At 50.1% G+C, this 24,815-nt stretch overlaps 1 protein-coding gene across 1 annotated transcript in view; it reads right to left on the bottom strand.

Moving 5' to 3' along the window:
- The window catches only part of SMARCA4 (SWI/SNF related, matrix associated, actin dependent regulator of chromatin, subfamily a, member 4), a 127,739-nt gene that overhangs the window by 5,631 nt on the left and 97,293 nt on the right, over positions 1–24,815 (bottom strand). Inside the window, exons 25-30 of the mRNA XM_006875121.1 lie at positions 24,287–24,450; positions 21,090–21,317; positions 20,735–20,833; positions 20,405–20,482; positions 19,437–19,655; positions 13,133–13,386 (exon numbers count right to left, since the gene is read on the bottom strand). Coding sequence (XP_006875183.1) covers positions 13,133–13,386; positions 19,437–19,655; positions 20,405–20,482; positions 20,735–20,833; positions 21,090–21,317; positions 24,287–24,450 — 1,042 coding nt within the window. The remainder of the gene's footprint in view (positions 1–13,132; positions 13,387–19,436; positions 19,656–20,404; positions 20,483–20,734; positions 20,834–21,089; positions 21,318–24,286; positions 24,451–24,815) is intronic.

Raw genomic sequence — 24,815 nt, 5'->3', positions numbered from 1 at the left:
CTAACCATACCTTCACCTTGGAGGAGGACCAGCACAGCCTCCTGCCCACAAACTAGAAGCCAACACCACACGGCCCGTGTTACATTCTCCTTCCACTGTCTCTCCGGCCTGGGCAGGGGCTGCGTTCCAGGGAATGTGGGCTCCTGGCCTCATCTCAGAACCCACCCAGACCACTTACCCGGCCTGTCTCCCTGACCCCACTGTCCCCTTATCCTTTTTTTTTTTTTTTTTCATTTATGCATGCTTCTTTATTTTAAATGAAATTCACTATTTGTACTAGAGACCACATTAAGGAGATTAATTGAAACTTCTAATTCTTGAATAGAAAACTAAACTTCACAGTAAGGAATTGAGTTTTCAAGAATGTCAAAATTTAAAAACAGGTTAAAAAAAAGAAAGATTGAGAATCATTTCTCAAATTTGACTCCTTCCATATTTTTTTTTAAAGGATAGAACAAATCAATAATTTTTAAAACTTTGCTGATAACTTACATCACAATACACACTTGTTCAGAATTACCTGGATGCCCATCATATTTATATATAATGGTTTTAGAGGTAGAGAATTAAGAACACGCAGCCCCTGAATCCCTGTGGTACCAAGTGAAGACTAACCGTGCTGAACTTTTCATACGGTTTCTCAGTTTGGGTCTTTAGATCCTGTACAGACATGTCTAACCTTTCCTATGAGATTTGTGAGTTGTCAATGTTGACAACACTGGTTCAGAGTATGATTCTCAGGGTGGGGTTAGGGTGGGATAGGGTGGGGGGTGTGGTGAGATGGCAAGCTGGCAGATAGATGTACCTGTGCCATAGAGATAAAATCAGAGTGATTTCAGTTGCTGACCAGTCACAGAAGACAGTATAGATTCATCATGGAGGGCCAGGGATAAAGATTAGAAATATTGGTTTTAGAGGTAGAGAAATACTGGCACGTTGAGAACAGATACTAGGAAGAACATGCCAGAAAGGAAGAAATCCTTTTGGTTGGTGAGTGAACCCTAAGCCAGAGCTTGATCTGGTCTTTTGGAATCAACACAAAAGGTCAACCCCGACAAAACCCAAGGCCATACCTACCATTAACCATTTTGGTCGTTTTTTTGTGTGGGTGGAGGGGGGCAAGGCAGTCCATTTAAAAATATTGATCAAAAGAAAGCAGCAGTTTTTGTCAAATAATCTTCCCCCTCCACTTCATTTTGGTCAGTGTGTTTCAGAATTTTAAGTAAACAGCTGTTGTAGTTGGGAAAGAAGAGCGTCAGATCCATCCACCCAGAAATGTCATCGGCCGGCCATCCAGCTCCCAAAGGGACATCAGCCTGGGGTCCACTCTGTAATTATTGGAGAACTCCCATATCCGCCAGCCGCTTTCACAGCTCCCCGTTTTCTTGCATAGTTATCAGCTCACTGCATCCACCTATACAATCATTACCCATAAACCCGAGGTACCGTTCTTGCTCCTGTGAGCTGCTGGAGATCATCTTGACTGGCATTTGTGTCATTGGAGGCATCCAATTTGTGTCATTTGTGATATCGACAAATTCTAAAAGCCCTTGTTTGAAAGGCAATTGGCAGAGGATCTCTTGGGTCTTTCTGCAGTAAGGGCAGGTGGGTTTGATGAACACAACCACCTTCCCTGGGTGGAGTCTGCTGTTCACAAACTGTTGGGCCACGCTGACAAGTTGCTATCTCCACAGGAGGACTCGTCAGTTGCAGGTATTGCTGGGGTGAGTGTAAAGCGCCCCTTTATCCCTCTTAATAAAAATGGATGACTAAGATGTAACATGGAAAGGCTCTGTGAGGCGCACACAAGCTCCTGGAATCCGCTGACAGTCCTTCACAGGGAGCTGCAGCCTCGGGGTGGTTTGTCCTTGTAGTTGAGTGCAGTAACAGCTGGCTCATTTCATTGCTGCGGGACGCACACCACAATCAAATCATAGTCCTCCTGTCAGGGACATCAGCAAGCAGCTGAGGACATTGGTGGGCCAGTCTTGGGAACACTTGGGGAAGCACTCTGCTTCACAAGTAGAGAGCCAGCCCAGGTGCTCCTCCACACCACCTTGCCTCTGTGGGTCCTCTTCCTATAGTCTGCTCTCCCCCAGGGAGGCCTTTGTTGGGTAAGTTTCCTACAACCACCTCTCCCTGTGCTGGACTGCTGTCCTCTGATGAAATGACCCTAGCTTTTAAGTTGAGTCCAAATCACTAGTATTTCTTCTGTGCTTAGTGTTCTTTCTGTCCTAACAGGGAAGGTTCTAGAAGCGTTGCTAAGTTCCCCTTCATACCCTCACAGGTGGGGCTGGTGTCCTGACTTGCTTTTCTCCAAAGTGGCCCAGCATCCTGCCGTCACCTCATCCCCCAACCAGAGCCAGAGCCAGGGGGAGGTATCACAAGAGTGAAGTGGGATTTGAGCCTGGGTCTGGTTCCAAAGTCGCACTGTAACTGAGAGGTTGTAGTGCTCCCCACCCCAAGTGACTGTCTCCATGCCCCAGTTCCAGAAACTACTCATGGTGCCAACTGCCCAGAGAGATTGTGGTGCCCAGGTCTGCTACATGCGCCCACAACCTCCTGAGTCTGGTCTGTCCAGCTGCCTGTGTCAGATGGAGTAGATTCTGGAAGAATTCTGAGGCTTTCAGGAACAGCCATGGGAAGCCAAAAAGGCTAATCTTGGTGACTGGTCCAAAGGCAAGCCTGGACCACAGAAGCCCTCCTCCTAGGCATGAATGAACCACATGGAGCCGCTCCCTCTTGGTCTGTTAGGTCTTGAAGATGCCCCGTCTCCTTAACAGTCAAGGGAAGGAAATGGGGAGGGGAGCTCAGAGCAACGACTCCTTGTGTCTCCAAGTGAAACGACCCTCCTACTTGTACATGAGGGGGTCCGGAGTGGGCTCTTGCCATAAGTAGCCTAAAAAGTCCCAATGGACCCGTCCCTTCAAGTCTATTATTGGGTTTACTCTTAAAACAAACACAATGCAGGGATGGGGAGGAAGAACAAAGCAAATCAGAAAACATAGGCAGAGCCTGAGCAGGCTGGAAGCCCCAACTGTCAACACCCAAGAGCTCATTGTTCACGGCCCTTCCTGAACACCCCAAGACCCAGCAGTTAGGCGGGTTTCTCAAGGGACACACAGAAGGCAGACGAATAGTCGGTGCACACACAGGTCCACCCTTCTCTCTGCCAGCACTTTCTGTAAGCAGCTAGAGTGAGGACGTCAGGTTTGCAGGTCTGATGGTGGCTGCTGAGACTGCACGCTATAGCGCGAAACCAATCCCGGTGGCACAGAATGACTGCGCTCCCATGGTGCTCCACCAAATGCCACATGAACGCTGAAACTGGAGTTTCATGCAACTTTCATGGACCGTGAAATACCTTTTTTTTAAAATTCTTTTTCTCTACCAGTCTTAATGTTTCTGCTTATTTTGTTCAGTGCTGTTGAGTTGGTTCTGACTCACAGCAACTCTGTATAGGGTTTCCGAGGAGCGGAAGGTGGGTTTGAACCGCCAATCTTGTGATTAGCAGTCCAGTGCTGACCCTAGAGCACCACACCTGGACTCCATTCTTAATTCACTGGCCAGGCATACACAGGAGGCAGCTAGCTTTCGCCTTGAGGGCTGTAGCTTGCTGATGGAATCCTAAAAATAAGAGAGACGTCTCTGTCAGGGATGGGTGCGTACTGTCTGGCACCCCAGCTTCATCACCCTCTGACTAGGGTAGACACTGCTAATCCATCACAGCACTATGCCGACCTCGGCCTCTGGCAGACAGCAATGAGTGCAGATGGCTTTAGAGAGCACCTGTGTGCCAAGCAGGCCTCACAGAACAAGAGGTGTCTTGACCTGCCTGTGTGGTCCATGAAGCAGAGCTGCTTCCCTGCTCACACTGCGCTCCCCTCCAAGGCCCTGGTCAGCCTTCTTCCAGTGATCCCGTCTCTCTCAGACAGTCAGAACTGAGCCAGCAGGGTCTCAGAAGCGAACTACTTGGAACAGGCTCCTGCTAGGTATCCCGCAATAAAACAGATTAGAGAGATATGTGCTTAATGCAAAATTATTTTCAAGGTTCCATCTTTGCAGACTTTATAAAGTCAAGGATATTTGACAGCTAGAGAAACCAAGTTCCATTTACTCCCAGATATTTCTCAGAAGCCTAGTGCTGGGCCTACGGCGTGTGGCAGAGAAAAGCCAACGCCTACACAAGCAGCTGCCAACGAGAATGACCTGGAGGTCACAGCCCTGTGCTCACAGCACTGTCCTAGCAAAGACCGAGGGGGAAACTGCTTTATTTACGGGTTACACTGCAGCCAGTGAAAGCCAAACCCAAGTTCAGGAAGCCAGGATGCTCTGTGTCGACCTGTGTGACAACCCTGTAGTTTAATAAAAGCCTTGTCTCGGAGGCGAGACCCTAAGCTTTAGAGAAGCCAGATCATAACCCAGGAAAGTGCTCCACCATGTGGCAGCAGCCCCCACAGGCGGACTGAGCACCATGGGGCTGGGGCTGTGTTGCACACGTCACCACCCCTCTGCCTGTGGATCTGTGCCAGAAGCTCAGATGTTTGTTTATTGTGGGTGCCGAGGACCAAACAGAAGACCAAGTAAAGGGCCTGTGGCCAAATGTTCAGGACAGTGTAGGGCATTTCTCAGGATCAGGGAGAGTGAAGAGCAAGTCTGGGCTTTGAGGTTAAGGAAGCCAGAGACAGTCCTGTGAGTGCTGGGAGTTTGGGGCCCAGGCCCACTCTCTGGGGGATTAAACACAGCCTCGAAAAGCAGGCTTCCCTTCCAGACAAATCCTTCAGCGTTTCTGTTACATGTGTGGCAGCTCCTTCTAATGTGACAGGGAGCACATGTGACCGGGGACACTTGGCAGACAGTGTCCCAGGGAGTCCTTGGCAAATCCTTGCAGGGTGAGGGTAGGGAACCATCAGACCCACCTCACCCCTCCTGCTAATTTAATTTCTCATTGTGATAAAAATACACCGTAAAACATACACTAATGCAATAATTCAGTGACATTGATTACATTCTTCAAGAGCTCCTTTTCCAAGTTATTCCATCACCATGAATATAAACTCACTGCCTCCCCCCACCACCGTACTGCCTTTTAAACTAATGCTTCCTTCCTTCCATCCTTGGGAACCAGTATTGATTTTTGGTGTTCGTTTAAACCACAAGGTCAACAGTTCAACTCACCAGCTGCTCCTCGGAAACCCTATACAGAGTTGCTGAGTCAGAACCAATTCGATTGCACTTAACCATAGCAGGAACTGCTTTGGAACCCTGGTGCCGCAGTGGGCTAAGTGCTGGGCTGCTAGCTGAAAGGCTGGCAGTTCAAACCCACCAGTGGCCCCAATGGGAGAAAGACATTCCATAAGGATTCACAGCCTTAGAGACACTAGGGGGCTGCTCTAATCTGCCCTACAGGGTACTAGGAGCCGGAAACCACCCAACAGCAACCAGTTTGGTTTGGATTCTATATTTTCTTGTTTCATGTGAGATTCTATAGCATTGGTCTTTGGAACTGACTTACTGCACACTGCATGACATTTTCTAGGTTTATCCATGTGTAGCATGCAACAGGATTTCATTTCTCTTTGTGGCTGGGTGGGACCCCACTGCATGCGCCCGTCACATCTCCTCAGGCCGAGGAGGGTTTCCACCTCTGATGCGCAGTGCTGTCCCCTGCTGGCCAGGTTTCTGTGAGCCGTCCTGCTCTCACTGCCTCCTCCTCCTCCTCTTTAAAATCAGTTTTAAAAGATGAATTGATACAACAATAAATCTCTGAGGTTTACTGTCGCATCAATCCATCCTTTTATCCTACCGTGCTGCCTTCTGGCGGTGAGTGGTACCTACTTGTGTCATCAGATTTACTGCATCTTCCCTGATCCTTTTAAAAAACTCCTTACCCCACTCTCGCTGGCTTCAGCTTTCTGACGCTTCCATTAGACGCCTCCCAGCCGCACAGGTTTGTGGAGGCACACCCCGTATCTGAGGAAGGTCTCACACAGGAACACCGGCTGCTCCAAACTACTCCGAGAAGACCCAGGAGGACTTGGCCTGCCGGCATCAGTGCCCGTACTGTCCTGAGTTTTTGATTTCAGTTGAGATGGGTGACCTACTCATCCAGCTGCCCTGGCTGAATGTACCTGCCGTCTCCACTGTGGGATGGAGTGAGCCTCACAATTGGGGCAGGTGGAGGGTCTTGCATTGCAGTTCCTGAAGGTAGCCACAAGCCACCTGGACTAATCCTGCTAGTGGCTGTGGGAACGGCGCCCTGTGTACCCCTACGGGCATTTCCCACAAACTGGGCCGTGCTCAGGCTGTGTGGGTGGCTTGCAAGCAGAAAGTCACAGCACTCTTTTCAACATGCCCCCACATCATCCCAGCTGCCAACTGAGCACTAACTTCCAGCTCCACCATCCTGAGACGAAAAGCTGGAGACCCAAGATCCTGAAGGCTTCCTTCACAAGCTGCTTTCCAGACACAGGTGTTGTCTTTTCCTTCCCTCTAAACACTCCCCAGGCACCGGCAATGCAGGGAGTGGGGTGAGCAGGGAGACACTGTCACCACCAGGGTGACTGCACCCACAGAGAACTTCAGTCAACACTGCCCGGTACTTAACAACATTGTGTCTCACGGCCCTTGTTTCTCTCACACACTGACATACAAATGTTCTACTCTAAAAGGCATCTGTTTCTGGATCTACATGAGGAGGAGCCAGGCTTGAGGTGAGCAGACAAGTGCAGACCCGCCTTGGACCTGGTGGACAGGCCCAGGAACCTGCTCACCCCCCTGGGAGCCGGGAATTTGTCCTTTCTTGCATAGCTTCACTGACTGACAACAAATTTGGGGCTGACTTCTGAGTTAAGTGCCCAGTTCAGGTGAGCCCAATTGGACTTCTCATGTGGCACTGCAGAGCAATGCACTGGACAAGGTTGGTTTGAACTGCAATGTCAGCAGTTCAAATTCACCAGCAGCTCTTCAGAAACCCTGAAAAGGGTTGCTATGACTCAGAATCGAGTTGACGGCACTTAACAACACACCTCATGTAGACTTGGAAGCTAAGGCAGAGAGAGTGAGCATCTTGCCCAAAGCCACAAGTGAGATGAGAGGGGCTGTGAGCCCTGAAGAGCAGTCACATGACCGCAGTCTCCTGGGGATGGCTTGTGTATGTATCATTTATCATCTTGGCCTCCTGAGTGTAAAACTGCAAACACTAAACCATTAGCAAGAGTCAGTCCTGAGGAGGAGGAGGTGTTCTCCCATGGCCTCGGTACCATTGTCAAGTCAGGAGACTCCAATCCACCTCACTGCCCTCCTCGGCTCCTCACTCACCCGTTCACCCTGCCCCTCTGCTTTCCTCCACGTACCCCTAACACCCTCGAGTGCCCAGCTCTGCACCAATCACAAGGTACTGCAGAGCTGGCCCCACGTCATTACCATGACCCCGCACACAACACCTAGAGCAGCCTTCAGGCACCACACAATGTCAGGACCACCACTTCGAGTGCACACAGGGGACTCTGAGGGGGCAGACGCAGCAGCCCTGAACACAGAGGAAAGGAGCTCGAGTTTCCTGCATGCATCTAATAAAGTCAATGCAAAGTCCCCATCACATACAATTCCACAAATAATCGAGAGTGACATTCAGAAAGTCTCTGGCAGACGGGCAGGGTGATTTTTGCTCTGAGGCCATCAGCTCAGGTACCGCAGCAGGTGCCCAGCTGAGTGCGGTCCCTCCTGACACATTGCAGGGTCACGATAGAAACCAGGAATGTGAGGTAATGGCAGCAGCATATTCTGGGTGCAGCAGAGCATCCGGAATCGATCCAAACCATGAGTGTCCTCTTGTCACTCCAGTGTCACTGAAGAACTGAGCCGTTAGGGTGCCCCCTCCTTCAGAATCCAGTGGGAACCCAACAATAGATGCCAGCTGATTACAGGGCTCTGGAAAGCCAGATGAGTTTTCTTTTTAATCCAAATACTACATTTAATGTTTCATTTTCTCTTTGGGAAAGTTCCAAGTTTGAGAGAGACCTGGTAATATCTGAGCTCTGATTTGACCCCTCAAATTCCCTTCAGTGTGATGCAGCAGGGCACCATCTGCCACAGCAGCTGTAGGCTTGGCTGACAGGTATGTAAGAAGACAATGGAACCCTGCCCCCAAAGAGAGGTCTGGCCTCTGCCCTCTGCCCTTGAAGGTGGGCCCTACAGCCTGGGGATGGTCTTCCTGATAAGAGCTTAAGTCAACAATGTGCCTTCAGATCATAAGGACTCAGAATAGCCTCTAGCAATTGCAGAATAAGGTTGACCACATGGGTTGTCTACTCTGGCCAGCAGGGCTTGGGAGAGCTTCCATGGTTGGCAGTACTCTATTTACTGTCATATCATTGTTGGCAAAGTTAGTGCTGTCCCTGAGGACAATGGAAACACCATGTGGGATCTTCTGGCTGTATGGGTCTTCTCTTGGTTGATTTTAATCTGTGTGTTTTCAATGTAATAAAGTGTTACCAGGAGTCCTGGTGTGGCGCTGCGGACTAACGCGTCAGACTGCAAAGTCGTTTTAACTGCATGGTCGGTTGTTCAAGCTTACCAGCTGTTCCTTGGAAACCTTATACAGGGTCACTATGGGTTGGAATTGACTCGAAGACACTTAACAGCAACAACAACAAGGGCCTAACAGCTCTCTGAGCTCTGTGACTCCTTCTAACTACGGAACCTGAAGTGGGCTTGAGACCTCCAAACTCTATAGTGGGTGCTACATGTGAGGTAGGTCTTGTGGGCTCTTTCCCAACCTTAACAGGCTGAAACAAATAGATTCTTTTACCCATAGTTTCATATTTCATTTGCAAAGAACATAAAAAACCATCAGTTAAATATGTAAATTTGGTACCCAAATATTATCTTCGAAAAGTATTTGGCAAATGAGGTAGCTTTTCACCTAGAAATCTTTACCCCGAGACCATCAGTGAGCAGCCTGACTGGCTCCAAATGTGAACACAACGTTTTTTCAAAGTCACGTTCCGGTGGTTTCCTCTAATAATGGTTCTTGCTGCTCTGTTCCTTGTGGTTCCCTAACAGCTCTTCCCAGTCTGATGGACAACTTCCAGGAGGATGCGAGGCTATGTGGACACAGCCTGGGGAATCATCCGCTGAGGTATCCTGCCTCACACTTTGGACGTAAGCTATGAACACAGTCGTAGGACTCTGTGAGATAGCTGTTCTCATTGAAGTTGTGGCTCTTCCACCCATAAATCTTTGTTAACGCCCACCATATGACTGGGTATATGGGACTCAAACTCAGGGATTGATCACTTTTGTTAGTCCACTGGGTTTAAAAGGAGCATCTCAGAAGCAGGAAAAGTGGCTCCCAGGACCGTCAAGAAAGAAGAGCCCTGAGTGGAGTGTAACACTTCTACCATGAACAGTGGTAGCAGCAGAGGCAGGAACATGTGGAGACAGAGCGCCTGGCTCCCCAGCCCAGGAACCAACAGAGCTGAGAGCCTCAGGGCAGGACGTGTCCTCTGGGTACAACACTTGTCTTAGCAGGGCAGAGATCAAGGGACCAGGTGGCTGGGAGGCTGTAGACAAGAGTGCCTGTAGTACGGCTGAGAAGAGGGGTTCCTGAGGGGAGCACTGCTGTATCCTGAGGTGCTATGTTCCTGAATTGTACCCTGTTCACTTCCTTGTTGGTAAATGCCATCGAGTTGGTTCTGACTCACAGTGATTCTGTATAGGGTTTTCGAGGAGCAGCTGGTGGGTTTGAACTGTCAACCTTGTGGTTCGCAGTCCAATGTTGATCCACAGCACCGCACCAGAAGTCTGCTCACTTCCTCAATAAACCCTGTAATTGTGAGTATTGTCTATGAGTTCTGTATGGCCACCGTAAAGAAGCAGAGAGTGCTGTAGGGGGGATGGCAGGTGTCAGAATTGGACCAGAATGTTGGAAAGAGTAGTAATTGGCTTTGGGCTGATTGTGAGCTTGAGCTCCTCCTTCCTCATGTAGTCAGAAATAGCCCCATGCCATTGCTGCACCTCAAAACCCCTGGAAGAACCTAACTGCTGTAACAGAACAGTCTTGATATGGTGGTCACTTAATCCTAAGAGCTAGTTTTACTTTATTGACTGATTTAGCACCAAATCTCACATAGGCTGGAAGAACTTTTTTTTTATGTTGTGGGACATAGTCGTTTTCTCTTTTGTCACATGACATATAGCTAAGTGGAATGTTCACCAGGGTATTTTCAGTAAGCCACAGAATGACACTGAAGATGCACTAACACCCAATGTCATTTCCTTTCCCTTTGATAATATTCAAGGCCGTAAGAACCAGTTCAGCACCAAGTTTCCAAGCATCTTTTTTTTAAAAAAAACAACCAACCAGGTACAATGTAAGAATACGGGGTAGTGCCCACATCAAGTGTGTATCTTAGTGAGTATTTCATGGACATGCCTGAGTACCCACCACCCAGGTCTACAGAGTGAACACTGAAGCAGCTGAAAGGCTTCCCCGTGTCCTTCCCTGTCTGCTCCTTTCACCTTAGGTAACCCCCCTCTTCGACGTCCATCTCCATGGAGCAGGTTTTTAACTTCATAAACTGGAAGCAGATAGTAGGCAGTTCTCTGTGCTGGGCTGTCTTACTCAGTAAAACATCTGACAGACCATTCCTCGCGGCAGTAACTGTACGGTCTTACCAACAGTTCCCTGTTCTCCTGTGAGTGGACAGTTTCCAGTTTGGCGTTATAATGAACACAGCTGCCTGGACGCTCTTGGTGGACATGTGCATTCGGCTCTCTTGGGTCTATCAACTAGGACTATAGCTGCTAGGTCAGCAGGCATAGAGACCCTGCTAAGAGGTGTGCAAGGGCCGGCTGCTCCACATCCCTGCTGACACTCGAGGAATCGAAGCCATGCTGTTAAGTGGGTGGAGGCTCTCACTCTAGTTTTAGTCACATGATGATTCTCTTTTGTGAAGTGTTTAAACCTTTTGCCCATTTTAAAATTGGGTGTCTTTCCGCAGTCTGTGGTAGGCATTTTCACTGGTGTCCTTTGATGAACAAATGCCCTTCATTTCAGTGAGGCCTAATTACCAGTCATTTATGGTCACATTCCTCAGGGGTGGAGTGGTTGGGGTTTGACTGCTACCAGAAAGTTTAGAGGTCTGAATCAGCAGAGGGGTATACTGGAAACAGGGGTTTGAATCCCCCGATTACACTGAACTGGAAGGGCAGATTTTCTGCTGGTTGTAAACTCAGACTGAAAGAAAGGCCTGGTGCTTCTACGTCCACAAACGATGGGAAATCCACCACGCAGATTTCTATTCTGACACACACAGGTGTGCCATGAGTCAGAAGAAACTGAATGGCAACTTCTGTTTTTTTTTTTAATTATATCATGGCTAGTAACTTCTGTGTACTGTTGAAGGAATTTCCACCTACTTTAAGATCATGAAGATTTTTCTTCTATATATTCTAAAACTATGCTTTACCTTTCACATTTACATCTGTAATCCCTTTAAAATAAATTTACATGTGTGGTGTATTATAGGGGCTAGGGTTCAGCATGGTTTACTGAAATTCATTTAGTCACTGAATATTAACATCTGTCAACTACATCCCAACTCACAGCGACCCTATAAGACAGGGTAGAATCATCATAAGTTTCCCAAGTCTGTAATCATTGTAAAAGCCAATTGCCACACCTTTCTCTCCCTTGGAGCAGCTGTTGGGTTTGAACTTCCAACTCTTAGTAAGCTGGCAAGTATTTGAACCATCATACTACCAGGGCACCTAAATTTCAAGTCCTTCATTTTGATAATTTTAAGTTTTCCTCATGAGAATAGAAATAAATTAGCATCTGTCATTAACATTGGATTTTGCATATTTCATAAAGCCACAATTTTAACTAATTCCAGCCTTCCACTTTTTTCTTTGTGGAGTTTGCCTCTAAGTTTTTCAAGCCAGAATCAGTATTTTTTCTCAGTACTGACACTAGCTACTTTTTCAAGTTCAGTAGCTGAACTGCTGGACCTGCCTGCCATCTGGCCTGCAGATCTCTTGGTTCATCTGATCTGGACTTGGGAGCCATTTCCTTGAAATAAACTATATATAAGTTACACTGGTTTTGCTTTTCTAGGGTATCCAGCTTAAGAGGCATACCTTTCCCTCAGCCATCAGCTTTCCTCTCTATAATAAACAACTCAGTTGCAAGGATAGTTTATATCCTTTAGTTGAGGTACTACAATGCTCTTGAATCCTCCAAACTTCATAGCTGACAAGATTCTTTCCAAACAATGCACTGAGTTCATATTTCAACACCATTTTCCCAAAAGATAAAATTCTTCCATACTTTACTCCATGATAAATGGCAAATTGTTACAGTAAAATCAACCTGCTCTAGAAATGGAAATTAGCCGCTGGTGGAAGACTGAGCTCAGTCTCCTGGGCCGGGGGCAGGCAACACCCACTGCTACCTCGGTAGGTAGTCCACGACCTTCCTACACACAGCCTTCTCAGGGGTCAAGGGAGGACCAGACCACTGTTTCCTTTTTTTAAACAGTGTTTAAATAGTATTGAAGATTCACTAAATAGACGTCATGACCCACTACTGGGCAGTGCCCACAGCTAAAGCCCGTGGTGCCCTGGGTCCCATTACATGGAGTGGAGCCCAGCAGACAACAGGGGTCTAGTCTCCATGATCTCACATGGCTGACCAAGATGGACAGACCAAGAAAGACTGAGACTCACCAGGCTCACCAGCCAGGCTAGTGTGGGAAAGGAAGATGGTAGGGAGGATGGGAGAGGTTCACAGAACAAGAGTCACTCACACTTCCGGCTCTAGCCACACTCTACCTACATACCTGACACAGCCCTGTCATCATATGAACTTCATCTCCTTCCACCTGACCCAGCACTGTTCTTGGAAACCCCCAAGTCACCTGTCTTCTCAGGACCTCCCTTGCTCAGTCTGCTCTGAAAACAGGACCCTTGGGCCTGGCCCGTCTGTCCTACACTCAGCCTGGTTCGATGACTACCAACTGCGTGCTGGCCCACAGGCTCTGAGCACAAAGGCCCTAAGTGAGCCACATCAGAACACCTCCACACACTCGGCGCGCGCCTCACCCACCCAGTCATCTCCTCGGCTTACCTGTCCTTGTACTTGATCACCGCATCCACAATCTTCTTCATCTTCTTGGTGAGGTTGGGTGGGTTAGGGGACAGCTTCTCGGCGGGAGGCCGGCCACGCTTCTTCTGCTTCTTGCTCTCGTCATCCTTGTCTCGGCTGCGGGTGCTAGTGGTCGGTGTGGAGGAGCCGGCGTCACTGTCCCGCTTGCGTTTCCGTGACGATTTCTTCTGCCGGACCTCCTCTTCGATCTCCTCCAGCGTGCCCTCCTCGATAGCCTTCAGGGTCAATAGTAGCAAAATAGGACAGCCAGCACCGAGGTTTGACAAGAAGAGGCCGCGATGTATTCCCCTGGGGGCCCCGGCGGGGGCAGTCTAGGAAAGGGGCCAGGCTGGATCGACTGTCCTCCAGCTTGGCCTACTTGGGACTGGTGGACATGGCTGCAGTGATAGCAGGGGACCGACCCACTGTGTCAGCTCAGCTCCCCTAGGCTGGCAGCCACCAAGTCTGTCTTTACAAAAGAAGCTGGACCACCCTCCACTGTACAGACACAGAGAAGCTGTGCCCGGCAGCTTCCAGCCAGAGAGAGATGGCCCTGCTAGCCGGTCTGCTCGGGGTCCGGTGTGCTCACACGTGTACAGGGTAGACAAGGCTAGGACTGAAGCGCACGTACAGCACAGGAACTCATCTTTCTGCCTTCCTCTATCATGGATCTTTTTCTCATCATGCCTCCACAACGTAGTTTTAAAGACCGCTTACTATGTCATTGCACGAGATGCCTTAATTTAGCCTCCTTTGTCCTGGTGGCATAGTGAATTAAACATTAGGATGCTAACTCTAAGGTTGGTGATTTAAACCCACCATATGCTCCATGCTAGAAAGATAAGGCTGTCTGTTCCTGTAAAGATTTACTGGTTTGACGCTGCAGGATAACGCACTGGACCACAAGGTCGGCAGTTCAAGCCCACCACCTGCTCCTCAGAAATCTTACAAAGGTTCACTATGAGTCTGAACTGACTTCACATCACTTAACAACAACAAAAGGTCATAAAGAGTTGGAATCAACTCAATGGCAGTGGGTTTTTGGCTTTTGATCTAGGTATTTAGGTTGTCTCCACTCCTCACCTTCCTCCTCCTAAGCAATGCCCTAGTTAACAATGCCATGGTGGTGCTGTAGGATAAGCACTGGACTGCTAACCACAAGGTCGATAGTTCAAACCCACCAGCTGCTCTCATAAGGATTTACAACCTGAAACCCTATAGAGGGTCGCTAAGGGCTAGTATCGATTGGACAGCGATGGGATGGGTTTGGTGAACTTTAAGAGAGATTCCCAGAAGTGAAACGGCTGAGTCAATGCACATGATCATTAACAACCTTAAGTAAAAAATAACCTCCATTTACTACCTTTCAGGGATAAAAAAAGTAACTTCTGAGTTTTAGCCCTAAAAACAAAGTCACAGGAAGCACTCCGAGAGCTGGGCCTCAGAAGAGGAGGTGAATTCTAGACACACAGGGCTAGGCAGCCACTCACCTGTGCGAACAGGCTGCATGTGGGCCTGGCACTGAGCCGGGGCGAGGGACAGAGTGAGCAGAACTGGAGCCAGGGGTAACTGTAGTCAGGTGGGGAGTGGAAGGAGACATGCCCTGGTCAATCAGGGTAGGTGAAACCTAAGCTGAGAGCTGGGTGGGAGGGAGAGGCATCCAGAAGTGACAGGAAGTTCACCAGCACAGGGAAAGGCAGACGTCGCAGGTACAGGGGTTAGGGGATGAATGACTAAAAGCCCCATGTCATTGAGTCAATCCAACTCATAGTGGGACCGCCTCACCAACCTGTGGTCAGCAGCCCTCTGACTCAAGTGGGTGGATAGTGACCCCCCAATTCATGTCTGCCTGGAGCCTCAGATGTGCTCTTATATGGACAGAGGCCCCTTGCTGAGGCCGTCATTAAGAAATGACAGGAGATGGTGCTGCACTAGGAGGGCCCGAACTACAATGAGGATACCCTTAGACGGCACAGAGACCTTGTGGAGCAGTGGCAATGGCAGCACACACGGAAATCACAGGGCCACCACACCTGGAAGCAGCAAGACAAGAGTCTCCCTTTGAGCCTTGAAAGGCAACACATAGCAACTGAGAGACTATGAGGACCCTTCTGTGGTGGTTTGTACTTTTGTCCTCAGAAGGACAAAAGCCAGGAACAGCTGGGAGATTTGGAACACACGGCCCCAAGCATGTTAGTGAGTCCCTTGTTTTAAGCAACTGTGTATATTTTAAATGTAAATCTTACCATGTAAGGTACAAGCAGATATCTGTGCAACGGGGAAAGCAGTCATTGCCAGCAGTGGTGCTGAGACCACCGGGTTTTCACAGGCAAAGAATGAAGGGCCTCCTATCTCCTATCACATGAAAACTGAACTTAAAACAGATCACAGAACTAAAGGTACGAGCTCAAATTATAAAACCCTTAGAAGAAGAAGGCCCAGGAGTAAATCTCCGTGACCTCAGCCTTGGCAATGAAATCTCACACACGACACAGAAGGCATGAGTAAGAAGAGAAGATTAGCTAAATAGAAGTTCATCAAAAAACCCCCAAAAAACCAAAACACAGTTGTGCTTCAAAGAACATCATCAAAAAAGTGAAAAGACAAGCTATGAATAGGAGAAAATAATTGTAAACAAATCACCTATCTGATGAGGGACTTACATTGCAACTCAATAATGAAAAGACAAATAACCAATAAAACCCGGGCAAAGGTTCTGAACACATACGTCTCTAAATAAGCACGCAGGAAGACGCCCAACATCACTAGATATCAGGGAAAGGTAAACAGGGAGCACAGGGAGCTGCCACTTCACATCCTGAGCCCACGACACTGAGTTCCTTCTGACTCACGGCGGCCCTAACAGGACAGGGCAGAACTGCCATCTCTATGGAAGCAGACTGCCACACCTTTCTCCTGCAGACCTCTTGGGGTTAGCAGCTGAGTGCTTCAACCACTGCACAGCTCCTCTCACACCCACTGGCTTGGCTATGAGAAAAGACCCGTGATAAGAAATGCAGGCAACACTGAAGGAGGCTTCCTGTGGAGCCTCTGTATTACATAAGCCCATAGGTGGAAGCCTGACCCCCATCCACTTGAAAGGACAGGTAGAGCAGCCTGGAGCGGCTAGAAGAACAGAAGATACTTCCTGAAAGAAAGACTGACAGGAAAACTACTCAACAATACCGGCACTCGGACTGACTACCACAAGAACAAGCAAGTTGTTCGCCCAGGAGACATCAAGGCAAGTGGTGGTCGGGTCCCCTCAGGGCAAACCCCTTTCCAACACTAAGACTCAAGGGGACTACACAAGCAGACATGCACTTTGACTGGTGATCACATTGGTCACCCATAAGGGAAAGTGAAGGAAAAACAACAATGAAGCTGCGAGCTAAGTTCTACCACGTTCAATAGACTCCTGTGAACCTGGGTGGAGACCTGGTTGGCCAACAGTATGCCAAGACCGGGGGACTCCTGGGCCCTGAGTCAGTGACATAGCCATAGAGGACTAGAGTGGAGAGTGAAGTGTCCAGCTTATAAGAAGAGAGGGCATATGCACAAGAACACCCACCCTTGCAGATAATACCCACTTGAATTGGCTTCATGACTGGACCATCAGAACTCAACTAGAAGAAGAAAGAAGAGGAAAAAAAAGAGTAACCTGATACAATTTGATGAACTTTACCTACAACCGATGGATGCAGTAGCTCAAAAGAGGAAACAGATCTTTACAGCGAGGATCAGTCCCACCCCTTCCATACACAGAGTACACAGGGATGGACAACTTGGACATTGGCTACCCAAAATGGGGGAAGGGGGGACTACAAAGGTAAGAAGTGACTGACTTACAATCTTTCAAGAGGGAACCTAGATCCAGAGGGTGCAGAGTAAAGTATAATCTCCACTCAGTAATATCCAATCTGTCTAGGTAGGGCTGATGAAAGGAAACGTGGCTAAGTCTCTTGTGATACAATATTGAATAACTGTTATCAGGACTGACTGTGAGGGTTGGAAATATAAAGGTGGATGTTTTCTAACAAAAGGAGGGGAGTGGTTGACTTTGTAGTCCAGGAACGGAGGTCCCTGGGACCATCAAGGGAGGAGAGCGGAGAGTGGGACCCTACCCAGAGAAACAGTGACACCAGAGATGGAGGCAGAGAGGATGATGTGGAGAGATAGAGCAGCCAGGAACTCTGGACCCAGAGAGGGAGAGGGGCTGTGTGCTGACGACCAAGGGGCAGGCTTGCAGGGTATACCCTTTGGTTGGCTGATGATGCATGGAGGGGATTGTAACCATGGCAATGAAACAATATGACAGGATGAATGTAAAGCTAATGTTCTCCCATGTAAGCTATCACATAATTCACAATAAACATTAAAAAACAAAAAAAAAGTGTGGGCAAGCAGGTGGAGAAATTGGAACGGTTTGTGGGCATATAAAGTGGCGGTATGGTGGTTATGTGCCATGGAGTTGGTTCTGACTCATAGCGACCCTATACAGGGTTTCTGAGGCTGTAAATCTTTACAGGAGCAGAAAGCCTCATCTTTCTCCCGCGGAACAGCTGGTAGTTTTGAACTGCTGACCCTGTGATTTGCAGCCCAATTCGTAACCACTACACTACCAGAGCTCCTTAAAGTGGAGGTGTGGTCACTCTGAAAAACATACTGGTAGCTCTTCGAAAGGTTCAGCACAGAGCTATCACCTGACAAAGTGATTCCACTCCTAGGCATCTACCCGAGCACAATGCCAACATTTATCCACACAGAAGCGTGTGAGGATGTTCCTAGTACAACAAATGTTCCTAATAGCCAAAAGTGAAGACTGATGAACGGAACGATGAAATGTGGTCTCGCCATAAAACAGACCAACAGAAAGGAACAAAGCACAGACGTGCTCCACATGGGTGTGCCTTGAAAGCATGATGCTGACTGAAGGAAGCCAGTCGTAAGGACCACATGTCGTACTCCATTCACAAATGTCCAGAGCAGGCACAGAGACACAGGCAGAAGCACTTGGCTGCTGATGGAAAGGTTGGTGGCTCAATCCCACCCAGCATGAGACAGATGTAGCACTCTGCTTTCACGTCTGCAATGTTCTGAGCGTCAGGGAGAGAAGGAACCCGGGCAGCCTGGCCACACAGCCTCGGAAACCCTATGGGCAGCTCTACAGTTACGTGGGGTTGCTGAAAGAGTCAATTCACGATACCCAACAACAGCTATCTAGGGCTGGGGGGAAGAAGGCCTATGGAAATGGGGGCTCCTTTCAGGGTGGTGAAAATGTTTTAAGCTGGATTGTGGTGATGGCTGCACAAACTCCACGAAGACACTAAAAAGCTGCTGAATCGCACACTTTCAAAAGGCAATGTGCACAGTCTGTGCATGCAGGCATCTCTGTACTAAGAGGCTTCCTCCCTTTCCAGGGCTTTCCTGGCGAGGGAATGTCTGGGTTGAGGAGAGGCTGCTGGCTGGAGGAGAAAATGGGTCACCCTGAGTTTGCCTGGTTCCTTGGCATACTGCTTGTGTACAGCTCAGCGGGGTGAGCTCATAAGTCTGGAATGTTCTGAGCATCGAAGAGGGAACCTGGGCAGCCTGGCCACACAGTCCAGGAACCTGCTACTGACTGAGGGGAGCCCCCAGGTACATCGAGAGGGACTGGGGCAGCCCAGTCACTCCTGGGGGTGGGGCACTGGGTAATGTGTGGCCCAAAGCACCTTTGCCGGCATCGAAGACCACCTGCTGCTTGCTACCGTGGGAATCGCCACCCTCTCTCTACCTGCAGGGCCAGGCACCCTTGGCATGGGTTAGAGAAGGTGGGTTAGAGGAGGAAGGAAGCCACTTTGGGAGGGTCACTGGAGGTATCCTCAGCTCTGCCTTAATCGTCTGCTGATACGACAGCAAGCGGCAGCCCGTGTCCTCCTACCAGGCTCCTCTCTCCCCTCCTGGAGGAGAGGAGACAGTGGACTTGCCTGAACCTAAGGCAGCTCTCCCACCCCACAACAACCGAAGGAACACCATTTCTCTCAGGGTTTTTCCCATCAACAGACATGCCAATGTGCAGCACTGTGTGGAGATCAGCAACAGTTTTTTAAAAAAAAACCTCACAAAGACGTGAACTCTCATGTTCAAACAGCCAACTGCAGCCACCAGCAGACTGTGAGCTATGTTCAGACCTGGAGGCAGGAGCAGCAAGTTGGATGGCTTGCTGCCATTGGCTCACAGCTGCGGCACCCTTCCCAGCTGCCAGCTCCCGCCGGGTGGGGAGGTGCCGGCCCTCTCCAGCATGTACCTTGAGCCACTGCTTCTCGGTCAGTGAGTCGCTGTAGTCCACCTCCTTGCGGTGGCGGGAGCCGCGGCCAAACATCTTCTCCTCCTCTTCCTCACAGGTCAGCCGCTCTACCTCAGCATCATCCTTGATGATCCACGAGGGGAGCTCATCTTCCTCCATCAGGCGCGGCTTCCGTTTTGGGTTTCGGGCCTCCTCGCGCCTGCGGTCGAGGTCCATGCGCTGAGGGTGCGCAGGGCGGATGAGGACAGAGGGAGACAGGCATTAGCACAGAGGAGCATTCCGGGGCAGCTTCACCACTCTTGGGGACTAGCCGTCGGTGGTCCTGTGGTGGCAGACCTGGTCTGGCACCTAGGCTCAGAGCAGGGTATAGCTTTGCTGGGATAGAGCTAGGGTAGAGCTTTGCTGCAGAGGCAAAGAGCGGGAGTGGGATGACAGTGGTCACAGAAGAGGGGCTGCCGATTCAGCAGAGAGGGGTAGATCACGGTGGCTACGCTCCACCCCAATTTCATACCCATGGGCGAGGTAGTTTGATACCAAAGTCCTCCCTTGGCAGCCCCTTGGCCTTAAAAAAATATCAAACTCAAACCCACTGCCAAGTTACTTCTCACTTTGAACAGCCCCACAGGACAGAGTAGACAAGACTGTGAAGTACCCAGAAACAGAGCCTCATCTTTCCCCCTCAGAGCAGTTGGGGGTTTGAACTAGACACTATGTGGTTAGCAGTCCAATGCTTATCCTATAGCACCACCAGGGCCAATTCTCTCTGAAATGGAGCCCTGGAGGTTCTGTCAAGAAACAGACCCGGGAGGATGGGCAGTCTGAGGGCCACACAAACAAAAGGGGCTGTGAGTAGGGCCTCCCACATGACATGCGTCATTACGAGGCACCATGGGGCTGCAGAGAGAGGCCTAGGGTAGGCATGTTAGGTATGTGGTGAGACTCAGCCCGCAGGCAGTGACGACACTTACCATGAACAGGTCAAACTCCTCTTCGTGCCGGGCAATCATCTGGTTGACAGTTTCATCGTCAGGGACTTCGTCTTCTTCCTACAAGATGTTAAACATTTAATGGGACTGTGGAGAGCCGGGGCGGGTGGTGGCCGGGCTCGGAGGCGAGCGGCGGCATCCATGGGAAATGAGGCTGCGGTCCCAGTCCGGCGGTGATGGAGGGGACGACTCGCAGCGAGAGGCACACACGCACACGCACACGCACGCTCCGTGGGACCAGGCCCCTTGCTGGCCGTCTCAGCCGAGAAGCCGAGGATTGAATGGGCATGGAGACTGAACTACCCCTCTCACCTTTAGAGGTGGCTCCTCCAAGTCGGGGTTGACGCCCGCTGGCGGAGGGGCAGTGTGGGCGAAGCTGGCACTGCCGCTGCCCGTGCTGCAGTGTCTGCTCTGTGGATAAATAGAGGACTTCAGTCTCCAGGGCTGTCAATCCGGCATCTTCCACCAGCAGTTTAGGAAAAAAAACCACTTCAAAGAAAAAGCAAGTACTCATCCTCTTTCCTTTCAGCCCACACTTCCCTTTACTCCAAAGGGATGCAAAAAGAAAAAATAAGAGTGCAAAAAAAGGTACAAAACCAAAAATGAAAACGGCTCATGCGTCCACCACTCACGCCGGGGAGGGGCGGTGGCCTGGGGCGGCCCTCACCTCGTCCTGCTCCTCGTGCTCCAAGATGGCCTGCAGGAAGGCGCGCCGCTCATGGCTCGAGGACTTCTGATCGAACATGCCTGCCTGGATCACCTTCTGGTCGACGTTGAGTTTGTACTTGGCGGCGGCCAGAATCTTCTCCTCCACACTGTTGACGGTGCAGAGGCGGAGCACACGGACCTCGTTCTGCTGCCCAATGCGGTGGGCACGGTCCTGAGCCTGCAGGTCCTGGGGGAAGAGATAGCTGTCAGCACCCTTCTGTCTTTAAAGGGGACACATTGATCTATCAACACCACTGGGAGACGCGGGCACCTTGTTCCCCTGTGCTTGCCCCAAACAGGAGCTGGCAGGAAGCTCCAGGTGTGGGCTGCCATCTTTAGACTCGTCTTGGTGCCTATGCCTCACTTGTCCTCATGGCATGAGGACTATCCCCATGACTTTCTCCAGGAGTGTCACCCTCTCCCACTGGAGTTGGACAGATACTCAGGGAGCTTTGCAGCACAACAAGATGACTCTGGGGTCATTTTCACCAGTAGCACCCATCAGGGCTGCACAGGGGTACCGTAACGGATCCCAGCCAAAGCAAGGTGGTATGGTGGTTTGGTTATGGGAACTGCCACTTCCTTGCTGTATGGCTGGGCCTTCAGCTCTGACCTTCGGGGCTCATTCTGGTGACAGGCAGCTCTCACAAACACTGTGTAAGTGACATGAGCCCCTGGTGCCGTGTGAACTGTACTCTCAGACAGGGCATATGGCTACCAGCACTGCTGTTGGCATCACCAGTGGCACAGAATCAGGGGCCACCACAAGTCTCTCTGGGTCCAGAGGCAGCACAGGTGGGTTAGGTACCAACAAGGATGCTGAATTTGACATCTGCACCCAAATGGATGCAGACATACTCTCTGTACTCCTCAGTGTCCAAGATGACATGCCTTTAACCAGCAGCAAACCTGGGGTTGGGGGATAGGCCCCCAGCTCCTCCAAATCAAGGAACAGATTGAATGGATTGTTGATAAGGAGGCCGGAGGTGAGTGAGCCCCCCTAAATGACTGCTGGACACCATGCTGGTACTAGCTGCATTATGGGGCATGGCAGGCTGCCCCATCCCTTCATGGTAGGGGCAGTGGAACCTGGGACAGCCTTTGGGGGGGCCTCACTGGCAGAAGTAAACAAGAGGAGAACCTAGGACAACCAGCACCTGACCCAGGAACCCCAATCCTAGAAGACTCGGTAGTGTCAGCAGGAACACTGAGATTTGTCCACTAGGGGGCATTACAACATTGCTGACACTCATCAGCAGAAGGAAAGAGCACCAGGTGGGCTAGACACCCAACAGCCTCCTGCTCAGCCATAGAGAGCCTCAGTCCCGACGCCAGACACCACATGGATAAACCCTGAAAACAGGAGGTGCTGCAAGAGAACATGTTCCTACTTACGTGAAATAAACAAGTTTACAGAAACTAGACTGTACGGCAGGAAGGAGGGAAAAGAGAGAGTCTGTTGGGGGGGGGGGGGTGTCGCTGAGTTAATGTTATGGAGCACTGGTGGCATAGGGGTGAAATTGCTTGGCCGTAAGTAAAATGTCAGCGGCTCAAACCCACCAGGCAGCCTGTGGGAGGGCAGGGGCGTCTTCCTTCTATAGGTCAGCCATGGGAACCCTATGGGGCAGTTCTCCTGTCCTCTCACGTTGCTATGAAGTGGAATCCACTCACGGTGGCCACAGGTTTAAATTTGGGGTATGAGCTCTTATTAACGATGCTGGAAAGTTTTGTAAAAGGAGAGTGCGGACAAGGCCACCGTGTCACTGAATTCACAGTGTGGTGCTGGCAAATGCAGTGGGGGAGATCTTTTCACCACAAAACACAAATGCAGCATCCAAGGAGACTCCTTGGAGTCTTGTTCCAATTGTCCAGCCAGGGAGGTGGTGCAGGACAGACCTGGGGGGGGGGGGAACAAGCTGTGTAAGGGACAGCTTGCAGTGGATCCTGCACATGCATGGGGAGCAGGTCAACATGTGCTGCGCTGTCCCTGCAGGCAGACCTTTGGGCAGAGACTGGTGGGACCCCCAAAACTGTGGCCGTCGGTCACCCTTCAGCCTGGAAGTGAACTTACCCCGTGGGGCTCAATTTCCAGCCCGACAGTAAACAGGCCTAAAAGGGGTGCACTAACACTGCTGGTGTTAAGTGCTGTCAAGCCGGTTCCCACTCTCAGCAATCCTGGTTAGGGTTTCCGAGGAGTGGCTGGTGGGTTTGAACTGCCACAATCAGCCTTACGGTCCAGTGCTTATCTTACAGCACCCCACTAGGGCTAGCATTTATTATTGTTGTTGCTAAGTGCCATCGAGTCGGTTCCAACCCATAGCGACCCTGTACAGGGTTTCCCAAGGAGTGGCTAGTGATCTTGAACCACCAACCATGTGGATCAAACCAACTTTGCAGTCCAGTGCATTAACCCACAGTACCATACCAGGACTCGGGACTCACATTAGAGAGGCAATAATCAACCATTTGAGCTTAAAAGGATAGCATTTGCCCAAAGACAGAAGGCAGGAATGGAAAGGAAGAGAAGAGGAATGGAAACAAGTAATACAGGGAGAAAGAGGAAGTAGAGATTGAAACAAACTGTCTACGAATTGCTGAATGGAAAATTGACCTGCTCTGTAAACCTTCACCCAATTTACAACTAAAATAAAGATAGTACTTCCCTTTAAGAACAAAACATAGCGGAAAATTAAATGCTCATTTAAAAACTCTTGTCGATTGATGAAAAGCTCCGGTGGAACAATGGTAAAGCGCTCGCCTGTTGGCATTTCAAACCCATCCAGAATCTCCATGGGAGAACAGACCCAGCGAAGTGCTTCTGTAAAGTTGACAGCCTTGTCAGGTCTGTTTTATCTGACAGAATCAGTGAGTCAGAACCAACTCCAACAACAATCGAATGGCATATAAGAGCACTTCAAACACCCTCCATGCTCTGCTAGCTGCTGTGAAGCCCTGAGCACTCCTGCTTAGCTTAGTAACACAGGCAGGAAACAAGGCGAGTGGCCACGGTGATCACAGACCGGGTCTAGAGGGTGGCTCTCTCCAGCTGATGGATCAGGGCGAGTTCCATTTACATGAGGCCAGGATTCTCCCCAAAGACCACAGAAGACCAAATGCTCACCACACAAGGGAGGCCCATGGGTCAGCTGCCTTTACCTGGTGAGGATTCCAGTCACTGTCAAAAATGATCACTGTGTCGGCCGACTGGAGATTCAAGCCCAGCCCCCCAGCACGGGTGCTGAGCAGGAAGATGAAGTATTCGGAGCCGGGCTCATTGAAAGTTTTCAGCAGCATGCCCCGGTCCTCCGCTTTTGTAGTTCCTGACGGGCACAAGGAGAAGCATGTTAGCAGGGTGATCTGGGGGTGGAGGTGGCTGCTTTTGGAATCAGCACCCACGTCTTCCACACTCGTTCATGTGGGCCCTGCACTGTGACCCAGTTGGATGGGACCACAGACAGAAGATCAGGTCACGCCCCCAGCCCTCAATGGGCCCAGGTCATCGGCCACTACTATTGCTGTCACCAGAGTTCTGAAAGCGCCCCTTATCTGCCCAGCTCTATTCCACGGGGCCAGTGGGAGACATGGTGGCTGAGGCTGCAGAGCACAGCGCTCCACCTCAGCCTGACTGTTTAGGGTGGAGGTGGGAGTGCCTTCCTGGGCACAAAAGAGGACTGGATGTAAAGAC

Source organism: Chrysochloris asiatica, unplaced genomic scaffold (genome assembly GCF_000296735.1).
Source record: "Chrysochloris asiatica unplaced genomic scaffold, ChrAsi1.0 scaffold00312, whole genome shotgun sequence".
NCBI classification, from domain to species: domain Eukaryota; kingdom Metazoa; phylum Chordata; class Mammalia; order Afrosoricida; family Chrysochloridae; genus Chrysochloris; species Chrysochloris asiatica.
This window is presented reverse-complemented; position numbering and strand designations above follow the sequence as displayed.